The sequence below is a fragment of the Symsagittifera roscoffensis genome, chromosome 7 (assembly GCF_963678635.1).
Source record: "Symsagittifera roscoffensis chromosome 7, txSymRosc1.1, whole genome shotgun sequence".
NCBI classification, from domain to species: Eukaryota; Metazoa; Xenacoelomorpha; order Acoela; family Convolutidae; genus Symsagittifera; species Symsagittifera roscoffensis.
The window spans coordinates 53,315,954-53,337,728 of NC_087068.1; the positions used below are offsets into that span (position 1 = coordinate 53,315,954).

The window sequence follows — 21,775 nt, forward strand, 5'->3', positions numbered from 1 at the left end:
TATCCTAGAGTGGTGTAAAGGTAGTGAGGTTTGTTTTGTGTTTTTATTACCCTAATCGGATTCGAGATTTTTTTTTGCAAATAATTTTTTCACTGAATGTTCAAAATTAAAAATGTAACTTCAGGTCCAGTTCATTGTAAATTCAATTTTTATTGCGTGTCCGGCACACTTGTTCTGGAAGTAACAATTACGCCTGGGACGGCTAAGGTTTTAGGACCTGTTATGTTTTTCAAACGGGAAATATTCTGTTTCAAAAAATTCCGTTTCAGAATATTTTCTTTTTTGTTTGTTTTTATTTGGCCTAATAACTTTTTTCTGCTCAAATGATTTCGGCTCATATTCTGTCGGCTCACTTGATAAAAGCTGCTTTGGTCGTGTTCTCGAAAGTGTTTGCGAAGCACAGCTTCGCCTCTGTGTTGTAATTTACTAATCTTGGAATTTACTTTGCCGGCTTAGTGACTTATTTTTGAGTACTTTCAAGGGAAACATAGTTTTTATCCTTCTCTCTGGATTGCACAAAACGCTAAAAATTGTTATAGAGTTCATAATTTTATATTATGACAAAAATTTGTTCGTGTTTTGTTTTTTCTTTTCCTGTTTTTTCCGCTTGATAGGTTTCGGCCTATATAAAGTCGGCTGAATAGCCTCATAATGCGTCTTTCGAGGAAGTTTATGTGCATGTGTGTGTTTGAGGGTGAGGGGGCTTCAGATGCTGTTTTCACATTCTATTGTCTTCGTATGTATGTTTCAAAACTAGCCTTGTTCATTTTGATAGAAAGTAGCGGCTTTCTCGTTTTGCATTCGAGTGTCAATGAACGGAGTGAATGCCCTCATTTTTTTCTGGGTTTTAACAAAGTCTTTAAATGTGATGAAGCTTCCGTATTTTGTTTTTCGCTGTTCGATTTCTGATTTTTTTCTTAGTTAAGTTCAAATAAATATGCTGAAAGGAAGTCAAAATACGAAAGTGGCAATGTTACAAAGATCTGAATGAAGTTTAATTTTGAAAATGGATTTCAACTTGAAGTTTTTCTAATAAAATAATTGTCTTTTGATTGGGTAAATTTCTTAAAATAACGACAAGTTTACAAATTTCTTGAAATTCAAAGAGCCGTAATCTGATGTGTTTTGTTTCATCAAAGTTCTAGCAATTTTGAATTTTTGAAGGAAGGTTTCATTGAGATTTTAGTTTTTCCGCCCTAATTTTCATCTGATATTTCTACTTAATACGTGTCCATACTTTATACGTGTCCAATTTTGATGATGAAAGTATATTGGTCGCGATGATGTTTTTATTTGAACATTATGTTTAAAATTGTTCACGCTCGAGTTTGATTTTTTGCGGTTCAATTCTGTATTAGTTCAGTCTATTTCCTTTGTTAAAAAGAAGGCCAACTCCCCTGTCAAAAGCAATCTCCCCTGTCGAAAATTGTAAGTCAACGAAAAACTTGATCGAGTTTAATTTTGCAAATTGGATTTAAGTTTTAAGATTTTCCAGCGGAATGAAAATTTTTCCTATTGCTCTAGTTTTCTCAAATTGAGTTAATTTTTCATAAATTGTTCTTGAAATTCAACTTTGATATTCGAAAGCTCAAGTTTAAAAAAATAAAATCACGTCAGTTTTGTTTCTGTTTGCTTGCGTTCCTTGACTTTATTCCAACTGTCTGTTGGCTATGTTTTAATTTTAAAGAGTAATGAACGCAGCGATTTTTTTCAGGAAAGAGTCTTAAAATTTGTCAAGCTCAATTTTGATTTTTCGTGTTTTGACTTTTGATTTTATCAAGTTCAGAGCGTTTCCATCGTTAAAAAGAAGGCAAACTCCATTATCGAACAGCAAAAGTTTAAAGGTCACGAAAATTGTGATCAACTTCTAATTTCGAAAATGGTGACAATTAATTATCAGATTTCCCAGCGAAATAAAAGTTTTACCAATTAGCAAAAAAGTGTCCATGGTAAATTGTTCCAAAAATTCCAAGAGCTTTAAGGCCACCTATTTTTTTGTTCGAAATTCAAAAATTTATGGTTTCTGAAAAAAAAACAAGTCTGAAAAGTGTAACATAAAAAAAAATAAAAGAATATTTGTACCAATCTAAACAGTTCGTTTATACCGTTCGGTTTCTACAGTTAACTAAAACAAAGTTCCTCCCCTTTTTTCAAATGTTCGGAACAATAACATAACGTAGGAAAAAGTAGACAAGTTATAAAATAGACACGTCATAAAGTAAACAACTACTATATTCACCAATCAGGATCGGAGAGAACAAGAAGCAAACTTAAAAAAAATAAATATTAAGTATTTATTTCCTGAGTTTGCTTTCTGTTCTCAATTCTGATTGATTTATATAGTATTTGTCTACTTCTGGACCGGAATGAAATAAAGGTTTTCTACTTTTTGACAGCACTCCGAACAGTAAGAACTTTTTGTTTAATTTCAGAATATCTCAATTATGAGGAGGGAAAATTCAGCAAAAGTAGAAACGTGGGAGTCTTCGGAAACAACGCCCGGGACAGTGGGATCCCTGCTGACGTCTTCCGCTTCTACCTCCTCTTTGTGAGACCCGAGTCGCAAGACTCCACCTTCTCGTGGGTGGACTTCGCGATAAAGAGCAACACGGAGCTCCTGAACAATCTCGGCAACTTCATCAACCGAGCGTTGAGTTTTTGTTTTAACAGTTTTAAAGCTGAAGTGCAAGAGATTTCTTCACTTGAAAAGGAGGACGAGGATGTTATTGACAACGTGAACAAAGAGTTGCAGAGCTACATTGAATGCATGGAGAAAGTCAGGCTAGTTGTTCTGTGTAGTTTTCTTATGATTTCTCAAGATAGATTTCTTTAGCTCAAAAAATATTTAGCTGTAAAATATTGTTTTTAGGATCCGAGATGCTCTGTCGAAAATTCTGAATGTTTCAAGATGGGGCAATGGGTATATTCAGAGTACACAGCCATGGGTACTCAACAAATCATCAGAACCCGAAAAGTTTGTTTACAATATTTAAATGTTTTTTTTTAAGATTTCTTTTTTAATAGGTTTATAAAGACTAAAACACAGGTTAAAAGTCAAAAACGACTTCAAAAAAGTTCTAGAATTTGACATATTATTGCAGGTTTTTACCGATTGAAATTGTTCATCTTCAAGGGAGTGTTTTGTTATTTGCTAGTTTCTTGAAATTAATTTGGTTGACAGCCTGTAAGACGAAAATGGTCTTTTATGGTGTTTGTTTTTGCTTTTGTATTTTTTTTGAATCCTTCAAAAAAGCATAGAAATTTGCATACGTTGATATTGGCTTAGCCTCATTGTTTATTTTTTTCAGCAAAGCGAGAGCAGGTGCCATAAACGCGATTTGTGTCAACATCGTTCACATCTGTGCTCAGATGTTGGAACCTTTTATGCCCCAGACGGCGTTTGAGATCTTCAACCAGATGGGGTTGTATGCGTCATCAGATGATCAGAATGGACTGCCTCTTCTGCCTAAGAGTTTCATCAGGGCCATACCTACAGGTTGGTTTTAAAAGTTATGGTATGTTATTAACTAGTTTCCGGAAAAAAACGACAGCACCTTATTTATTGTCTGAGAGCTTCACCAGTTAAATTTAATAAGGGGGTATTTAATAGTTGGGGATTTGCAATTCTGGGATTTTAGTCCTGGGAATTTTTTTCCGGTAGATTTTTGTCCGGAGGGATTTTATGCAGGGGAGTTAATTCCGTGAATTGAAACCTAAATTCTAGCTTAATGTTTTTCCGCTGAAAACAGTGCACCCCAATTGTTTCCAAATTTGAGCTAATATTCTTATTTAAGGTCACAAAATTAACAAGCCAGTTCCACTGTTCAAGAAATTGGAGGAAAGTGAAGTTATGAAGTTGAAAGAGATGTACGGCGGGGCTCAACAGGGAAAGAGTCCGGGGGGCAATACTGGCGGAGGGGCAGCGCTAGTGGGGGTGAATGGGAAAAGTGTTCAGGAGTTGCAGTCTGCAATCACAGAACAGGTAGTTGGGCTTTAAATGAATAGCTTTAGGGATAGCTAAATTAAACATAGGTCTTGTGAACTGTAATACCGAATAAACTTTTAAAAGTTCGGAGAATTTCAAAAGACTGAACCAAACACTAAGTGCAGCAATTCTCAAGCGGTACAAGATTATTATATTAGGCTAATCGAATATTGAAGTTTAATGGATGAAGACAAAACAAAAAAGTTTGTCTGCCGAAAAAGTATCACCATTTTAGCTTTTTAGCGTAAAGCAATACTGACTAAAAAATAAAACGTGTTTTCTTGGTTGTTGAAATTCAGTACAAGCTTTTATTTCAGCAATGTTTTAAAAAAGATTTTCCAACAAATAACGAAAATTACCAGTTGAATTGAAGAATGTCAAATGATAAATTTATCAATCATAATGTATATGAAGATTATTTCTTTCAAATTAAATAGTTAAATTTTGAACAGGGAGACATTGTGAGGAAATTGAAAGCGGCGAAGCCACCCGACAAAAAGAAGATAAGCGAAGAGGTGGAGATTTTGAAAAAGTTGAAATCTGACTTTGAGAAAGCGTCGAACGAGGTTAAGGAGGCCTCAAAAGAGAATAATGCACAAGCAGCTAATCAGAATAAAGCTGAGGATTGTATGCTGAAATGTCCGTATGCTGGCATGTCCGAGGAAACGTTGAAAAATATGTGCACAGAACAGGTTAAGAAAAACATGAGAATTTATTTCATATGATTTTGAAACTTGTTTTCTGTTAGAAGTGGTCAAGTTATTGAATTTTCGTTTTTTTTTTCTTTTTTATAAATGTCAATGAACTAAGTGAAGACACTTATTTCTGTCGTTTTTTTTACGCTGATGTTCGTTGTTTTGCGTTTTGAGTTTTTCTCCAATTGGGTTAGCTTTATGAAAAAAGTGCCATCTCAAAAGTCAATTGAAACAAGTGTTTTTTCTCAAAAACTCGAAACTTGAAAATTTTTCAAAAAATAAATAATTTGTTTGTGTTCTTTAATTTCATCGACACTTCGCCATCTGTATGCTGGCTATTTTTTCGTGAAGCTAACTGCTTTTAAAGAATTGTCACATTGAACCTCCAAACCAGTAATTATTGGGCAAAAAATGCTTGCGATGAACTTATGTAATAAAAACTCATATTATTTGTTCCGAAAAGTTTGCTTATCCAAACAGATTCGCATGTTTGAAAACAACAAATAATAATAATAAAAGTGAGGTATGTTTTTGAGTACGAAGTATGTCATAAATTGAGTATGTTGAGTAAATTTGTTGTATTGGTAGGGGAACAAAGTGAGAGCTTTGAAAGCAGCTAAACCTCAAAACAAAGCTGAAATTTCGGCCCAAGTTGAAATCCTGAAACAATTGAAACCCAGTTGGTCGTTGCTATGAAAGAAGAGGAAGAAAGGACGGCAACTTACGGAACGGGACCACCTGATCAGAATGGAAAGCAATTGATTGATGGCGATACACCTGGCGATAAGGATGTGAAAACGAACGTCACTGAAACGGCCAAGCAGTCGTCTCACCAAAGTAAAAGCCCGACAGCTAAATCGGCCGCAAAAGAGGAACGGGAACCCGAGGTGTTAAAAGCGACAGTTGATGAACAAAATAAAGTAGCAGAAGCAAAGAAAGAAGAAGCTAAAAGGGTGGAGGCGCCACTGAGTCCTGGGTCCAACGAAAAGAAGGATCCTTTGTCTCCTGAGTCAAGTTGTTCACAGTCAGCATCTGCTTTAGAAACCAGCTTCAGTTCAACTACCAGTGGAGGCTCTTCGGCAACTTCGGGAACAGAAGGAAGTGCGAAAAAGAAAAAGAAACACAGAAATAAAAAGAAGTGAAAAAATGGTCAGCAAGTTGGAGTTTTCTACTAAATACAAATGATTAAAGTGTTTCTTGGCTTAAAAAATGTGAATAAATGCTTGTGTTGGTTACTACGAATGCTTAATGGTTCCAATAACTATGTGACAATATATTTAAGTTTGTATATGAAATATGAGTAAATATTAACCATTTTTTTTCAATTCTGACGAATCGAGTCTAGTTCTTATTATGCACACAAGTTAAATTCATTTTGTGTTTAAATCAAGATTTTGACTGCAAAGTTTGCTTTAAAGTGTTAATGAATAGTTTAGTTTTTTTGACAGGATGTGTCGAAATTAAGAAAGCAAATTGAAGGTCTCGTAGTTTTTTCGAAGTAAGTTGTGCATTTAGCAATTGACTTTTGTTTTTACCGGTTTCAGTTTTCAATCTGGTTATCGCAATCGTGACAGACGTGTTTTATAAACGGGTTCAAAACTTTTCCGGTTATTACTTTTGTCTACGCAGCCATTTACCAAACGTTACCAGAAGTAAATTTTGGCGCTATTTGCTTTTCGGAGGCACGAAAAGTTTCGATCCGCTTTTTTTTTCTGAATTACTTTTAATACAAAACCTCTTTGAAAAGTTTCGAGAAGTTTCATACTTTTTACTTTTTTTGGTTTCAAGTTACTGAAATGATGTTTCTTAATGCAAAAGAACGGGGCCATTTTCACTTAAACTGTTCTTGATGACTTTTTTTCCAGGAAAAAGTCATTAAAATTGTTCGCGCTCAAGTTTTTTTTTGCGGTTTGATTTATGGTTTATTTTTATTTCTACTTCATATTCGTTGTTAAGGCAAACGCCACTATCGAACAGCAAAAGTGAAAAGGCCACGAAAAACCTGATTGACTTCTAGTTTAAAAAAAGACTTTTTTTAACGTGATGTATTTTTATATTCGATAGTTGAAAATTTTCCAATTGTCTCAAAATTTCATTTTTGGCTGATATATTTTTGTATTTGGCGTTTCAACGTAATATATTCAACGTTATGTATTTTTTTATTCGAAAGCTGAAATTTTTCCAAATGTCTCAAAATTTCTTTTTCGGCAGTTTTGATTTGCTAGCCTTTTTTCATTGTTCAAAACGAAATGGTTTTGCTGTTTTTCTTTGTGGTAGCGAAACGGTTTTGCTTTTATTTTTTCACAAGTAGAGGGAGACCTATATGCACTGTTTTTGTTTAGCTGCGAAAAGGTAGATCTATCACATTGATTCATTGTTCAAACAATGGTTGAAGCTCTGGAGAGTTTCTTTTTATCCTAGAGTGGTGTAAAGGTAGTGAGGTTTGTTTTGTGTTTTTATTACCCTAATCGGATTCGAGATTTTTTTTTGCAAATAATTTTTTCACTGAATGTTCAAAATTAAAAATGTAACTTCAGGTCCAGTTCATTGTAAATTCAATTTTTATTGCGTGTCCGGCACACTTGTTCTGGAAGTAACAATTACGCCTGGGACGGCTAAGGTTTTAGGACCTGTTATGTTTTTCAAACGGGAAATATTCTGTTTCAAAAAATTCCGTTTCAGAATATTTTCTTTTTTGTTTGTTTTTATTTGGCCTAATAACTTTTTTCTGCTCAAATGATTTCGGCTCATATTCTGTCGGCTCACTTGATAAAAGCTGCTTTGGTCGTGTTCTCGAAAGTGTTTGCGAAGCACAGCTTCGCCTCTGTGTTGTAATTTACTAATCTTGGAATTTACTTTGCCGGCTTAGTGACTTATTTTTGAGTACTTTCAAGGAAAACATAGTTTTTATCCTTCTCTCTGGATTGCACAAAACGCTAAAAATTGTTATAGAGTTCATAATTTTATATTATGACAAAAATTTGTTCGTGTTTTGTTTTTTCTTTTCCTGTTTTTTCCGCTTGATAGGTTTCGGCCTATATAAAGTCGGCTGAATAGCCTCATAATGCGTCTTTCGAGGAAGTTTATGTGCATGTGTGTGTTTGAGGGTGAGGGGGCTTCAGATGCTGTTTTCACATTCTATTGTCTTCGTATGTATGTTTCAAAACTAGCCTTGTTCATTTTGATAGAAAGTAGCGGCTTTCTCGTTTTGCATTCGAGTGTCAATGAACGGAGTGAATGCCCTCATTTTTTTCTGGGTTTTAACAAAGTCTTTAAATGTGATGAAGCTTCCGTATTTTGTTTTTCGCTGTTCGATTTCTGATTTTTTTCTTAGTTAAGTTCAAATAAATATGCTGAAAGGAAGTCAAAATACGAAAGTGGCAATGTTACAAAGATCTGAATGAAGTTTAATTTTGAAAATGGATTTCAACTTGAAGTTTTTCTAATAAAATAATTGTCCTTTGATTGGGTAAATTTCTTAAAATAACGACAAGTTTACAAATTTCTTGAAATTCAAAGAGCCGTAATCTGATGTGTTTTGTTTCATCAAAGTTCTAGCAATTTTGAATTTTTGAAGGAAGGTTTCATTGAGATTTTCGTTTTTCCGCCCTAATTTTCATCTGATATTTCTACTTAATACGTGTCCATACTTTATACGTGTCCAATTTTGATGATGAAAGTATATTGGTCGCGATGATGTTTTTATTTGAACATTATGTTTAAAATTGTTCACGCTCGAGTTTGATTTTTTGCGGTTCAATTCTGTATTAGTTCAGTCTATTTCCTTTGTTAAAAAGAAGGCCAACTCCCCTGTCAAAAGCAAGCTCCCCTGTCGAAAATTGTAAGTCAACGAAAAACTTGATCGAGTTTAATTTTGCAAATTGGATTTAAGTTTTAAGATTTTCCAGCGGAATGAAAATTTTTCCTATTGCTCTAGTTTTCTCAAATTGAGTTAATTTTTCATAAATTGTTCTTGAAATTCAACTTTGATATTCGAAAGCTCAAGTTTAAAAAAATAAAATCACGTCAGTTTTGTTTCTGTTTGCTTGCGTTCCTTGACTTTATTCCAACTGTCTGTTGGCTATGTTTTAATTTTAAAGAGTAATGAACGCAGCGATTTTTTTCAGGAAAGAGTCTTAAAATTTGTCAAGCTCAATTTTGATTTTTCGTGTTTTGACTTTTGATTTTATCAAGTTCAGAGCGTTTCCATCGTTAAAAAGAAGGCAAACTCCATTATCGAACAGCAAAAGTTTAAAGGTCACGAAAATTGTGATCAACTTCTAATTTCGAAAATGGTGACAATTAATTATCAGATTTCCCAGCGAAATAAAAGTTTTACCAATTAGCAAAAAAGTGTCCATGGTAAATTGTTCCAAAAATTCCAAGAGCTTTAAGGCCACCTATTTTTTCGTTCGAAATTCAAAAATTTATGGTTTCTGAAAAAAAAAACAAGTCTGATTTTTTTTCAGTTTCCTCGCGTTTATTTTTCTTTTGTCAATGAAGATGGCGAAGACAATAATAAATATAATGTTCATTTTTTTTGTTTTTCACATTCAAGTTTGTAGTTTTTCTGTGAAGAAGCCAAATTACGCTCCCCTCATACAGAAGTTTACATGGCGCAAAAGTTGGGATAGACGTAATGTGGATTTTTTTGTTATAGTTCTCATCAGAATAAACAATTTACCTGTGTTAGTTTTATGGAAAACTTTGATGACGAAAAAATTTTCTTGAATTTTAGATAGTCTTAACGTGATATGTATTCTTTTGTAAGTCGAAAGTCGAGTCGTAAAAAAAATAATTCTAAAAGATTCTTAAAAAACGAAAAATCTTTTGTGATGTTTTTTCTTCGAGTTTCGTTTGTTTTTGGTTTGCTTTTTAACTGCAATTTTTCCGACTTTCTGATCGCTACGTTTAATACAAATTTTTTATAATGCGAAGCTTTGTTCTTCATCATTTTATTCAGACTTTTCAAAATGCAAATTTTTTGAAAAGAAAAATTTAGGTTGCTTTTCTCTGAATTGATTTTTAAGATCTACTGTTATTATTTTTGATTTATTTTTGAACACCATATTTTCATAGGCGGACTTTGAGTATAGCCTAGCTTCGTTCAAATTTAACCGTATTACTAAAGAAAAATGAATTAAAGCATTAGTTTGTCCAATTAACTGCATACAAATGCAATCCGGCATAAAAATGTAAAAACCAATTTTATTTGCGCATTTGCATATTTAATACAGAATTTTTTTCAGAATTAATTTATTCTTGGGAAGGGCATTCTACGATAGGTCACTGGGGGGGGGGGATTGGTTGATCCCTTTTTTCCCTAACACACTGAGAACACTTATTTTGTAATTAAATTAATGGTTTTAAAAGAAATGAAGAATTGATTTAAACGGATATTGAGCACTGTTGGTAGTTCTTCCGTTCCAGAAGGTGCATACTTTTTTCGGGTTGTCACTTTTCTGTAAACAATTTTCTAGTTGTTTGTTACCTATGTTATTTTGTGGTATCTAGTAAGTTTTTTTACCTCTTGTCTATTACATTACATTATGTGTTACATGTAATTTATTTCGACTTATTGAAGCAGCGTTAGTAAGTGGTTTTTCTTGGTTTGCTAAATGGTTTAAAATTATTTTCAAATGTCGATGATTTCAGCAGCAAAATTTCTATTTACCTATTAATCAGTTTCTTTATAACTGTGTTTGATTAAGCGAGTAATTAAATTATTAAATGTTCCGTTAAAAGTTGTCAAATACCAAGATTTGAATATAATTTGTCTTCTAAACAATTCATTTGACCGACCAAACTTTCAGAATTATGCTGCCTGATTTAAACAGTCTACAACATCGCGTCACAAAAACAATCAATTGACTAAGCACAGCTAACAAATAAAGATGAATCATGCAGATTTTAGCCATCGAACTTCCGTAATCGTTTGTTGCGCCAACTTCAAAACAACCGGACACCTAGTTTTAAGCGAAGTTGAGTAAACAACATAAAAATAGCTATCTTCCAAACCACTTTTGGTTACCGTTGTTCAAATAATTTACCATAGTTTTGACGTATAAAGAGGTCTAAAAATGTTTGAAGTCGACAACGAACTTCCCGAAATGGAAGTTTTTGTTAGAGAAGAAGTGAATTTGGAGATTCTTCGGAAATACGAAGGTTGTATTCGGAAACTGAAGATCGATTTGAACTCGGGTGCTATGGAGTACTCGAATGAAGCAGCTGATGAAGACCTAGAGAAGACGGTGGTTTGTGCTGGGGATAGAAAGTGCTATGGGGTTATTTATGGAATTATTGGAGTTTTCAAAGCACCGCCTTCTGACTTGCTGTGCTTGCTTGGTTAGTATTACCTGTGATATTACTATGAAAGAGTGGTCCCTCGAAAAAAGCAACTATGTTAGATAGGTCGTGCGTGCATTTTTCATGTAAAAATTTGAAAACTAATTTGTGTTTAAGGTATTCCTTTCGAAAATCTGGCAAAATATGTTGAGTCAGAAACTTTTCAGGTTAAAAATGTAATTACTATATTGTTTATGTCAAGAAATATGCTCGCGTCAACTTTTTTAACGGCTTTAACAGTCATGTTTTGTTTGAAAAAATACTGCGACATCTTTCTGAATGGCGAAATCACTATTTTGAACCAATTTGAGAGCTCTAGGTGTCTTGTTCTCAAGGGACCTGATTATTTTCAAGGGACCACTCATATCATAGTAGTACCATACCTGGTTTTATAGTTATTCGCATGACTTTTTTCGTAGTACTACCTTAAACCTAATAGTACTCAGGTTTAACACAAGCTCTTTTGTGTGTATATCTGTTTTAATTATAAACATGTGTTATTACATTTGAGAGGAAGCATAATGAAATCCAGTACTAGGTTTTGTAAGTAATTAAATGCCCAATCATTTGCAAGTAAAATATTTGCGAGCCATTTTTTTTTCAAAGTCTTCCTTAAGCACTAGCTTTGAAACTTGCCTATAATATGGGTTTACTGGAAACGATTGAATGGACTAGATCCGCAATCGGCTGTGTCTGAAACTAATTACACTTTCGAAAGCCAGTGTCTTGCAACCGGGAACTAGACTTTTTCCCTTAAACAACTTTTCTTACAAAACTTATTTGCTTTTGTTACTTGCTTTATTGTTGAAGCATTAGAACGTAGGAGTAATGCCGTCGACTTTGGAACCTAAGTTCAGGGGTTCGAATGACGGCCGAAGCTTGTTTTTTTTTTCAGCATATAAGCAATTGAAATTTTGCTCTGGTAAAAATTGACCAGTCAGACTTTAATTTGTCTGCTCAATTTCTGTCGGCTTAGTTGCCACATCACGGTATTTTCGTGTGCTATAAGCACTTTTCATTGTAATTTCAAGTGCAAGTATTGTTCCATGTAGTTTCAGGGGTGACTTAAAAATGTCTAAATTAAAAAAAATCGGATCCACTTGTTTCTGCTTAAAGGTTGTCGACTTTGTGTACTCTTCGTAAGTGCGTTCTGTCGCTAATTTGATTTTTAAAAGTCTGTCATCTGCCGTAAATGAACATCTATCGAGACTCACGAAAGTTAACTTTGTGGTAAACCTAGTTTTCCATCATTTTTCATTTTTTAACTAATGTTTTTTTTGTGTGTAAATGTGAGACGGTTACTGTTCAAGATATAGCTTAAGATGACATTTTTTTTTGTTTGCAGTGATAACAGACGTTAAGAAACTATTCACGCTTCCCTCTCCGATCGGAAAACCAGTTTACGCAGTCACAAACATCTCCATAATCAGAATAAACAGAGGTGCCATAGCCACAGAAGACATGCAACAACTGGCTAAGAGCCAGTTCCACCCAACGCCTTCCCAACTCCAAAATCCCCAGCCAACTCAACAACCCAGCGGTGGGGGTAATGCTACTTCAGCACAGCGGGGTCCAGCTGTTAATAGTAGTTTTGAAGGGGGCGCTTCGAGTACAGAAGCGAAACTAGCGAGGGAGGTGAAGAAGTTGTTTTGCGATGAGAGTTCACGAGCGAGGACTGATTTCTTTTTCGTTCCAGACGGTAATTTGTGCAGTACTTACCAAAGGTATGTTTCGACTCAAGAAAACGTCTGTATTGAAATAAGAGATCGCAATTTTTTCAATACATTTTTGTGTTTCAGTTTTTTGTCAAAGTCTGATTTTTCAGACTTCTAATTTATTTATATTCCAGAAGGCATTACAAAATTCTATCATATTGTACAAATTCATAGAACTGATTCAATGAAGTTTAATGAATACATGCCTGCTTAGGAGCATCAACAGAAAAATGGCACTGATTTTATTCCCCTAAACATCATTAAAACATCAATTTAATGTAATATAATCAAATAAAAAACATTACAAAGGTAGCTTAAATGGCAATGTACTTAAAATTGAGTGTATCGTTTTTTTTTGTAATTGCTTGTTTCTTATACATTTTTGTAACTGCTTATTAGGGACGGTCCCGGTCTGCGATGGCGTATCCCATTGCTCGGGCTTAGATTTTTCGGAGCTGTTATAACTGTTGTCGGAGCATTCTGTCCTTGCTAAATAAAGGATGGTTTGGGTGTGTGGTTTTTCGTTTGTTTTTTTTTCGAGAAAAAGGCTAAGTTGTTCACTCTCATTTTTGTTTGACTAAGTTCATCTCATTTTATTTTGCTAAATGCAGATAAATTACGACCTTCAAAAACAAAAGTAAATGGTATGGAAAAATTTGAAAGACTAGTTTCAACTCAAGTTTCAGACTTCGCAGCGGATTATAAAATTTTTGCTTTTTGATCTAGTTTTCTGAAATTGGGTCAATTTTATCAAGATTGTTTCAAGGCCCTATATGTTTAACCTGAAAATGCTTCAAAAAACTAAGTCTCCTTTTTGATTTTCTTGAGTTCAACGAGGCTTTTCCAATTGTCTGTGGGCTATGTTGATTATAATTGGCAAGAGTTAACTCAATTGGGGTTTAATGAGTGCTTTGTTGTTTAGACATTGCGCTGAAAACAAGCAGCAAGCAGAGGAAACAAATGACATGTTCTTCTGGAATAAGGTTATGTTGCAACATCTACCCCCTGAGTCAACCCCAGTAGACGGCGGGGGCTTCGGAGTCCGGTTGATTCATGGGTTCGCAACCCACTTCACGATGACAATAGAAGAGGAAGATGTGAGCCAGAATGTTCCGGACTACATGCGAGAATCGTTCAAATTCAGCCAGTCAAAGACAGTTTCTATTTTCCTCATTTCGAGAAGGTCACGACACCGCGCAGGCCGCAGGTAACTAATTTTTTTTCCAATAATTAATGCCAAATTGTTGGCATTGTTCTTTTCGCTCAACGAAACTGAGTGAAGTTAGTAAATTAGAACTGCTCAATTGAACGAACAACAATTTTAATTATAATTCAATGCGTAAAATGTAATTTTTGTCGCCTGTCTCTTTGTTTTCAGCTTGGTCTTCAATTGGTATATCTGTAAGAACAAAAAAATAGGCAGGGCACAGATTACAATTGATTTTGATATGGTAATTCTTGGCGAAAAAGTTTGCTGACAAAACTGCGTACCTTTTTCAACAAGTTCAACTTCCTAAAACTCGTGTTTTTCCTCGATCTTGGTTTTTTGTTTTGGGCGCGATCGTCTAATGATGAACCGAAAAGAGCATAATTAATTATGATTCCCTTCCTCTTCGGTGTCATCTGCTGGCTGCTATGTTTCTTCAATTCATTAGTTAGCAATCTGCTGACTTCCTTGTGATTGTGATTAGTTGGTTTGTCGTGTTAGCGTAGCAATTGCTATATTGTGAACCCTTTTCGATTTTTAGCTCATTGGTTTGCTCTGCATTTAGCTTCGTTGTTCGCTTGGCTCTTTTTTATCTGTGCTTATAGCTTCGATTTATCGCAAGTAGGCTTCGAATAATCGTACGTTTTGTCTTTTTCTCTCATTGATAGCGCAAGCTAATGATTGGTATGTTCGCCTGTCTGCAATGAGCGAGGTCGTATGTCGAGATCTGTCTTTGTCGTGCACCTCTACGGCAGTTTTTTTGCAGCTCAATGAGCGGTCCGGGTACCCTGCTTTCCCACAAATTAACCATACTACTTTCGGTTTGCAAGTCTTTCATCAGTTTTGACGATTCTTCTTTGCTTTTTGATAAAATTGTGCTGGAATTAATAATTCCAGCTTTTCACAGGTATAGTCAAACTGCAAGTTCATTTCGTTGATCAATCTTGGTAGCTGATTTGTGATTGTTGCCAATTTTTTTTAAATAATTGCAGTAACAAAAAGAAAGAAACTTAAAATAATGCGGTTGTGCATTGTCCGAACATTAAAGACTGTTCAATTCGTTTAATTTGACATATGTTTTTGAAGCCTCAGTAGATGACGTTTTTTTTAATCAATGTCCTCAATGAAAACGCTTTAATCGATGTCTCCTATGAAGGTTCATAAGCATTGCGTCTACTTAAACATGATGTCGACAGCGCGTTCTGTTATTCATATAAGTTGAAAACCTAGCGCCAATTCCTCTAAGGCGCAATGTTTAAGCGTTTTATTCCGACTTTCGATACAAAAGTCACGGAATATTTGTGCTCGGGGTGAGTTTTTTTCTTCAGACAAATTTCAACTTTTTATCTAGCCATTTTTGACGGATTTTAAAAAATTATTCTAAAGGTAATGTTGTCCTGAGCTTAAATTTGAAAAGATATTTCACCTGTGATTATTTTTCGTAAAGTTACGGGGGTTTAAAGATTGCCATTTTGGCCAATTTGGGACAATTAACTCGCGATATATTTCCCGCTATTAACGCGTAAGCGAGATTTATCCGTCTTAGAAATCGTTGAAAACTGGTTGAAAGAAACTTATTTGCCATAATTGATTTGTTACAAGGAGCAAAATCTATTCTTTTGTACTTTACATGGCGTGCGGGGGGATGATTTTCATTTAAAAAAATTCAAATTTTCGGGAAAAAAATTCATTTTATTTACATTTAATTGTTTTATGTTATTACTGCTCCATAAACCTCAAAACGCAGTCGGAACATTCAAGGTTTTGCCCTGATGCGAGCAGTCTTTATTTTTAAAGGGGACAATGATTAGTGAAAAATGTTAGGGACACTGTTCAACCAAAAGTCTCGATAACTCAAGAACTTTTGTTAAATTTAAAGTTTGGATAAATTTTATTTTTGTAAAGAGCTTTTTTTAGGTCAAGGCGAAATATCTATGTCTAGACAGATTTTTTGAAATTTTGAGAAACACAAGCGATTTCTAGAGTTGAATGAATAATGCTAAATTTGAAGTGGTTCATCCAATTTTTCCAAAAATATATTGTACTTTGTGCAATATGTTTTCCCTCGCCATATTGCAGTAAATAGGAAAAGCTAAATTTGTTCTAGCCGCGCAGCTTAGAAGCACGAGATCAAGATTTTTAAGCTTCAGAGCTCTTTAAGCTTATGATTTTTTTCGTCAACCTGCTACATCCATCGAACTTTCAGTAAGAACCCCCCTCCCCCCCCCCTTATTTATGAGACGTGGTACGACCCCACAAAAATGTGGGTCGTTTTTACTAAGAAAAGCACGATATCAATCAACTAATGTATCAGTAAATCAAAAATTTGTGGGCCAGGCCAGTAAACCATAATTTTTGCTAGAACTTATGTCGTAAATGATGCAATTTTTATTTGAAGTTCAATTTGTTGATTGAACAATTTGCCTAAGAGAACTCTTTGCGAACAGGTTCAAGCTATATAAACAACTTGAAATGTTACTTCTATCGCTTGAATAGCTGACTCAAGGCAACTATATTTTTTGCGAGAATATTCAAGCTGTTAAAGTAACTCTTTAGAAATGTTTCTAGTTTTCGTCGCTTGAGCTGCTTGTTTATGATTTTTTTGTGAACCGAGTGAAGCTGATAAAACAACTAGAATGGTTTCTTTCATCGATTGAGTAGCTTGCTCGACATAATTTAATATTTCTGAAAGCATAGTGAAGCTAATAATTTGGGGTCTAGGACAACAAGCCGACGGGACTTCAAGCCGAAGGGACTTCAAGCCGAATTTAAAACTTTACAAGCACCACAAAACGCTATTTTATCATCTGCAAAATGTTGCTTTTCTAAAATTTTGGCAAGTTAAGTCCATAATAAGCGTTATTCATGACAATGCACCACTTGTGATTCGCATCCGTTAATAAAATCAGCCAGTTTTTGAAATGCATAAATTATAAACATGAAAAATGCCTTCAACCATGTTTTACTTTTAAATTTTCCGGAACATCATTTGGAAGCTTAAATTATATGCAAACGCCAATAACTAGTGAAGAAAGATCATGAAATTCAGAAATTCTTCGCAAAAAGTTTTCAAATTGTTCATATTTCACGACTTTATAAGGAATTATTCGGCTTGAAGTCCCTAATTTTACAATTCGGCTTGAAGTCCCGTCGGCTTGATGTCCGGCACCCAATAATTTGAAGCTCATAACCTGAGCTAAAATTTTTCGAAGTTTGGTCACTTGAGCACTTGTTTATGAAAACTTTAACATGTTGTGAACCGATTGAAGGGATTAAAATAACTTGATTTGTTTCTTTCATTGCTTAAGTTAGCTCTAATTTTTTGCAATTCTTTGAAATCGTTGAAGCTGAATAAGCTACTTGAGTTGTTTTTATTGCTTGAGTAGCTTTCTTAAGTTTTTTTAAGTTCCTCTTAAGTTTTTTTTAATTTAAGTTCTTTATAAGCTTAAGTTCTTTTTTTTAAGGTGAAAGTCTTTTAAGATCTTTTAATCCTTCTCAAGTTTTACGTAGCTTTCAATAGATTTTTACAAACCTATTGAAGCTAACCGCATATGAATTTTTGCAATGTTTTATTGCTTGAGCAGTATGCTTGTGATAATTTTAATTGTTTATGAATCAATTCAAGCTATCGAAATAAATTGAAGTAGTTTTTCCATAGCTTTGAGTACCTTGGTTATGATAACTATCGTTTGGCAAACCTAAACGGATTTGGAAGAAAAAAAAATTGGCTCGCAATCGAAAGTTATGCGGGTTGAATCACGTTGTCGGAGAATCTTGGTAATTTTTTAAGTCGCATTTCCTGACTTTTTTCTATTTTTATGAAGGCTCCCGTTAGCCGTTTTTTTGTTGGCGGCAGCTTGTCTGTGTTAAGATTTTAAATGCAGAACAGCATTTACTCTTTAAGTTTTTTAGCCTTATTTTGAGACGAGTAATTCCAGCAACTCTACTTTCCAATTTGTATAGATACAAGCGAAGAGGAGTTGACGAAGATGGCAATGTGGCAAACTTCGTAGAAACTGAGACAGTGATCTACGGACAGAACACGAAGTTCTTCAGTGCATTTGTGCAAGTGAGGGGATCGATCCCACTCTACTGGACTCATGAGCTGACGGGGGTCAAGTACCAGGCACAGATGAAGAAGTGCAGAAGTGTACAGGACAACAACTCTGCCTTCAAGGTGAGTCATTGCTTACGACTATTTTTGCAGAGATAGAAAAGGCCACTGCGGATTAATTTAATGAAGGTCGGTCATTCTTTTTCAGAATTTGATTTGATGTTATTAATGTCGGTCCTTTTTATTCAGAATTTGACTTTTCTGGGTACAATGTTATTTTTTTTGCGCTGAATTTCTGATAGATTGAGTGGCAAAAAGGCTAGCTGGTAACTGCTAGCTTTTAAAGGGGGCGTTCCGTCAACTTTTTTGTCATCAGAAAGCTAAAAGCTTCAATTTTTTGATAGCTCTTCTTTTTCGCCACTATTATTTCAGAAGCACTTTAAGACTGAACTTATAGTTATTCTTAAGGTTGAACAGTACCGTTTGATATTCACAATAAAACAATATATTTTTTGCCAAATGATTACTTTTAGCCATAAAAAATAATCTAAATAAAGCTTCTTCGAAATCATTTTGTCATTTTGATTCTGTTAAGAAGCACTTTGCTGCTCAGAACGTATGGTTATTCTTAAAATTGAACGGAACCGCGACAATATCTTGTCTATTTGTGACTTTTCTATTTTTACTTTGGTTCTGTTTAGAAGCACTTTGCGACTCTGAAGCAGATGTATGGGTCGAGAGTGGCTGTGGTCAATCTAGTGGCAGAGGAGAAAGAGAAGCTATTGTGGAATATATTTGCAGAGGCCATCGCAGATTTGAACTCGCCTGACCTCTACTACGTCAGCTACGACTACCACGCACACTCTAAACGAGCACGTAAGAGAGTGTTGCTTAAGTGTCATCGAACGAATATTAGATACTTATTTAGGTCGTATTTTTTTTCAAGAAAAATCTTAATTTGATCACGCTCAATTATGGAAGTGCATTTGGCGCTTTCTGGTGGCTTTTTTAACGCAGTTTAGACTTTACTTAATATATCAAAAGTGCCGAAACATTTTGTTACTATTTTTTTGTAAACTTATTATTTTGTTGGACCACATGAGTGCAGTAAAACGTAATTGACGGAGCGCTAATCTTATATTCGGTAAAAAAATACATCACGATTTTGACATGTAATCTCGTTTTGAACACTAAAATCAGTTAAAACGATAAGCGAGAAATAATTTTCAGCTGACTAGAATTTTAATATTTTTAGAAAAAAATAAATAATTTTTGTTTCAGCTGCTGATGAGTTGGAAAAATATTTCTTGCTCAATTTCAAAAGAATCCAAAGTGATATCGGCTTCAGTTACGGTGACAGTCATGGTCTGGTCAAGTTCCAGAAAGGCGTGTACAGAATAAACTGTGTTGATTGTCTAGACAGAACCAACGTGGTCCAGCGATGGCTAGCTGAAAGTGTAGTGAAAGACGAAATGGTCAGGATCGGATGTTTACTTCCAGAAGACAACGTTCCTCTGAGGCTGAAAACTGCTTTGAAAAATATGTGGCATGAAAATGGAAACACAATCAGTAGGCAGTACACAGGAACGGATGCTCTTAAAGGAGACGTGACCAAAACAGGAAAGCGTGAAATGACAGGGTTCCTAAGAGACGGCGTCAATTCCTTAGAAAGACGTTACGTAATGGCACAGTTTAGAGACTCAATTTTGCAATGTGTCATTGATCTTTTGACATTGGGCTATTCTGACGAACCAGGGTTTAGTATAGAGTCTCAAATTGTAGAAGTTGCCAAGAAGCGAATCGACCAGACGGATGAGTTCTGGAGTGCCTGGATAGTTGATCACATGGAATCGCATGTCGAATTGTCATCCCAGAACCCTCGCAACAGATTGTTTCCCGTAAATTGGACCTTATCTAAGGGTTCTGAAGATATAGTTACGTTTCACGTGCTGATGGTCTGCAGTAATAATTTCTACTTAGTCTACGTTCAGAACCGACTTGAGAAATTGAAAGTCGTCAAGTGTTTCAAAGTGCCAATTCGTGATCTGGAATCCCTCGCGTTTGGAACTATTCTTAACTCTGGATCAGAAATTTGCTGTCTTCAAATCTTTCATCCAATACCAACAACAGCGTCGGGAATTACAACAACGAATCAGATTACGCTCAAACCAGTTGATCTAGACGAGGCGACCCTTGGAAACCCAGTTCCTAAGAGCAGCGATACTGAAGGAGACATGAAACCTAGTAATTCCGATGAAGATCTTCAAATGCAGTTAACCAACCCGGAAAATTGTTCCGACGAGTATTCAAAATCGAGAGCAACAGTTGATAAAATTGTAGAAGATTTCGCCAAAGCAAGGTCGAGGTTGTCGCTTAGCATAAAAGTAAAGTCAGGTCAACTCGAAGTGGCGTCTGCTGAACATCTATCCATGATTAATCCATCTCGTAAAATGAGCGCGCAAAATGCGGCAGATAAATTGAAAGGATTTTTGACAGCTGGTGTGAACAGAACCGAATCGAACATTGAAAGAACTAGAAGTTCAGAAGATGTTCAAATGCAAAGTGATTCTAGAAGCTACTCTCAAAATACTAATTCGATGTTTATGAAATCGTCGCAGTTTTTGAACAGAATCAAACCGAAGGAGTTCCTGGGGCGTTTCCAAAATGGGAACAGTAATAGTAACAGTAATGCGAATGATGAAACAGATCGTTTTAATAGAATGTCCCAAAGTGGGCTTCGGAGACAATCAATTTCAGACTCGAATCTGAGTTCCAATGATTCTATTCTTAACATTGAGCTAGCTAACTCCTCTATCACTGACACTAATGATACTACAAGTACAAGAGATTCTCAGGAAAATATTGGGCCATATAAAATGTCAACTGTGAAAGTTGAGAACGAATTGGCAACTAATGGCGCCAAACTGCAAGTTGTCGAAGTGCAAGAGTATGTAAGTGTGCAACACGACCAGAAGACTTTAGTAAAAAGGTTGCAGAGCAAAGATTGCAAAACCATGGTCTGTTTTCTGTGATTATTTATCTCTACTTGTTATACCTTTTTCAACTAAATTGTAATACTGTAAATAATACGCAATTAGCTTTTAGTTATGAATGCCTACTTACGAAAGGACGGATTTTCTTAGAATGTTTGAGAATTTTTTTCTCGGCCAAGACTTCGAATTTTTTCCTTACATTAGAGCGCCGCAATGTGCTTTGTTTTCTCATGATCTCAACGTCAAATTTATAGTTTTTAAAGTTGACTCTCAAATTTTGCTACTTTAGCTCGATATTGAGCCACAAGCCATATGAAAACGAAGTCAAAAATTAATCTGCCATTTAAACGGATTGATGTCTGGTTAATTTTCCAAGAATTTTTTGTGGTGCTAGTTCTAGCTGTAAATTTTGATTTAAAAATTTCAAATTATTTGATATTCAATATTGTATGCATATGTTTGCTTTGGGAATGAAATTATTTATTTAAAAAGCTTAGATTTTTTATCCAATCTGTTCTTTTTTTGTTGAAAGCAAGGTTTATATTGAGATGTACTGTGAGCAACTATACAATGTGCCACAAGTGATCTCTAGCGAGCTTAGTGTCATGTTACGAAGTCCGGACTAACTTTCGCAAATAAACATGGTCATTGGCTGACACTTTAGCTTCAATACATAGCACCGGTAAGTTAATAGCATCTGAAGCTGTTTTATTGCAAGATAGTGCTGTATACACGAGCGTAGCAAAAATCGCAGATGCGAAGACGTGAGGCTCCTAATCTC

At 35.0% G+C, this 21,775-nt stretch overlaps 3 protein-coding genes across 3 annotated transcripts in view; 2 read left to right on the top strand and 1 right to left on the bottom strand.

The window, feature by feature from the left end:
* Nucleotides 1–21,775, bottom strand: part of LOC134851579 (uncharacterized) — a 210,817-nt gene that overhangs the window by 175,149 nt on the left and 13,893 nt on the right. The gene's annotated exons all lie outside the window — the stretch shown is intronic.
* Nucleotides 652–5,975, top strand: LOC134852074 (methionine--tRNA ligase, cytoplasmic-like). The gene is made up of 7 exons (XM_063868353.1): nucleotides 652–694; nucleotides 2,433–2,781; nucleotides 2,870–2,974; nucleotides 3,309–3,496; nucleotides 3,795–3,982; nucleotides 4,438–4,677; nucleotides 5,269–5,975. The coding sequence occupies exons 1-7, from the start codon at nucleotides 652–654 to the stop codon at nucleotides 5,374–5,376; spliced, it is 1,221 nt and encodes a 406-aa protein (XP_063724423.1). The 3' UTR covers nucleotides 5,377–5,975.
* Nucleotides 10,493–21,504, top strand: LOC134851478 (phosphatidylinositide phosphatase SAC2-like). The gene is made up of 6 exons (XM_063867585.1): nucleotides 10,493–11,025; nucleotides 12,371–12,749; nucleotides 13,663–13,947; nucleotides 17,911–18,124; nucleotides 18,703–18,877; nucleotides 19,283–21,504. Exons 1-6 carry the CDS (start codon nucleotides 10,761–10,763, stop codon nucleotides 21,031–21,033), a joined length of 3,069 nt encoding a protein of 1,022 aa, XP_063723655.1. The 5' UTR covers nucleotides 10,493–10,760; the 3' UTR covers nucleotides 21,034–21,504.

What these genes read in the sequence shown, in the direction of transcription:
- LOC134852074 (XM_063868353.1), top strand. Translation starts at nt 652, where the DNA reads ATGCGTCTTTCGAGGAAGTTTATGTGCATGTGTGTGTTTGAGG. An exon ending in AAATCATCAGAACCCGAAAA is followed by an intron (nt 2,975 to 3,308) that starts GTTTGTTTACAA and finishes TATTTTTTTCAG; the next exon opens with CAAAGCGAGAGCAGGTGCCA. An exon ending in CATCAGGGCCATACCTACAG is followed by an intron (nt 3,497 to 3,794) that starts GTTGGTTTTAAA and finishes TTCTTATTTAAG; the next exon opens with GTCACAAAATTAACAAGCCA.
- LOC134851478 (XM_063867585.1), top strand. Translation starts at nt 10,761, where the DNA reads ATGTTTGAAGTCGACAACGAACTTCCCGAAATGGAAGTTTTTGTTAGA. An exon ending in TGACTTGCTGTGCTTGCTTG is followed by an intron (nt 11,026 to 12,370) that starts GTTAGTATTACC and finishes TTTTGTTTGCAG; the next exon opens with TGATAACAGACGTTAAGAAA. An exon ending in CGACACCGCGCAGGCCGCAG is followed by an intron (nt 13,948 to 17,910) that starts GTAACTAATTTT and finishes CAATTTGTATAG; the next exon opens with ATACAAGCGAAGAGGAGTTG.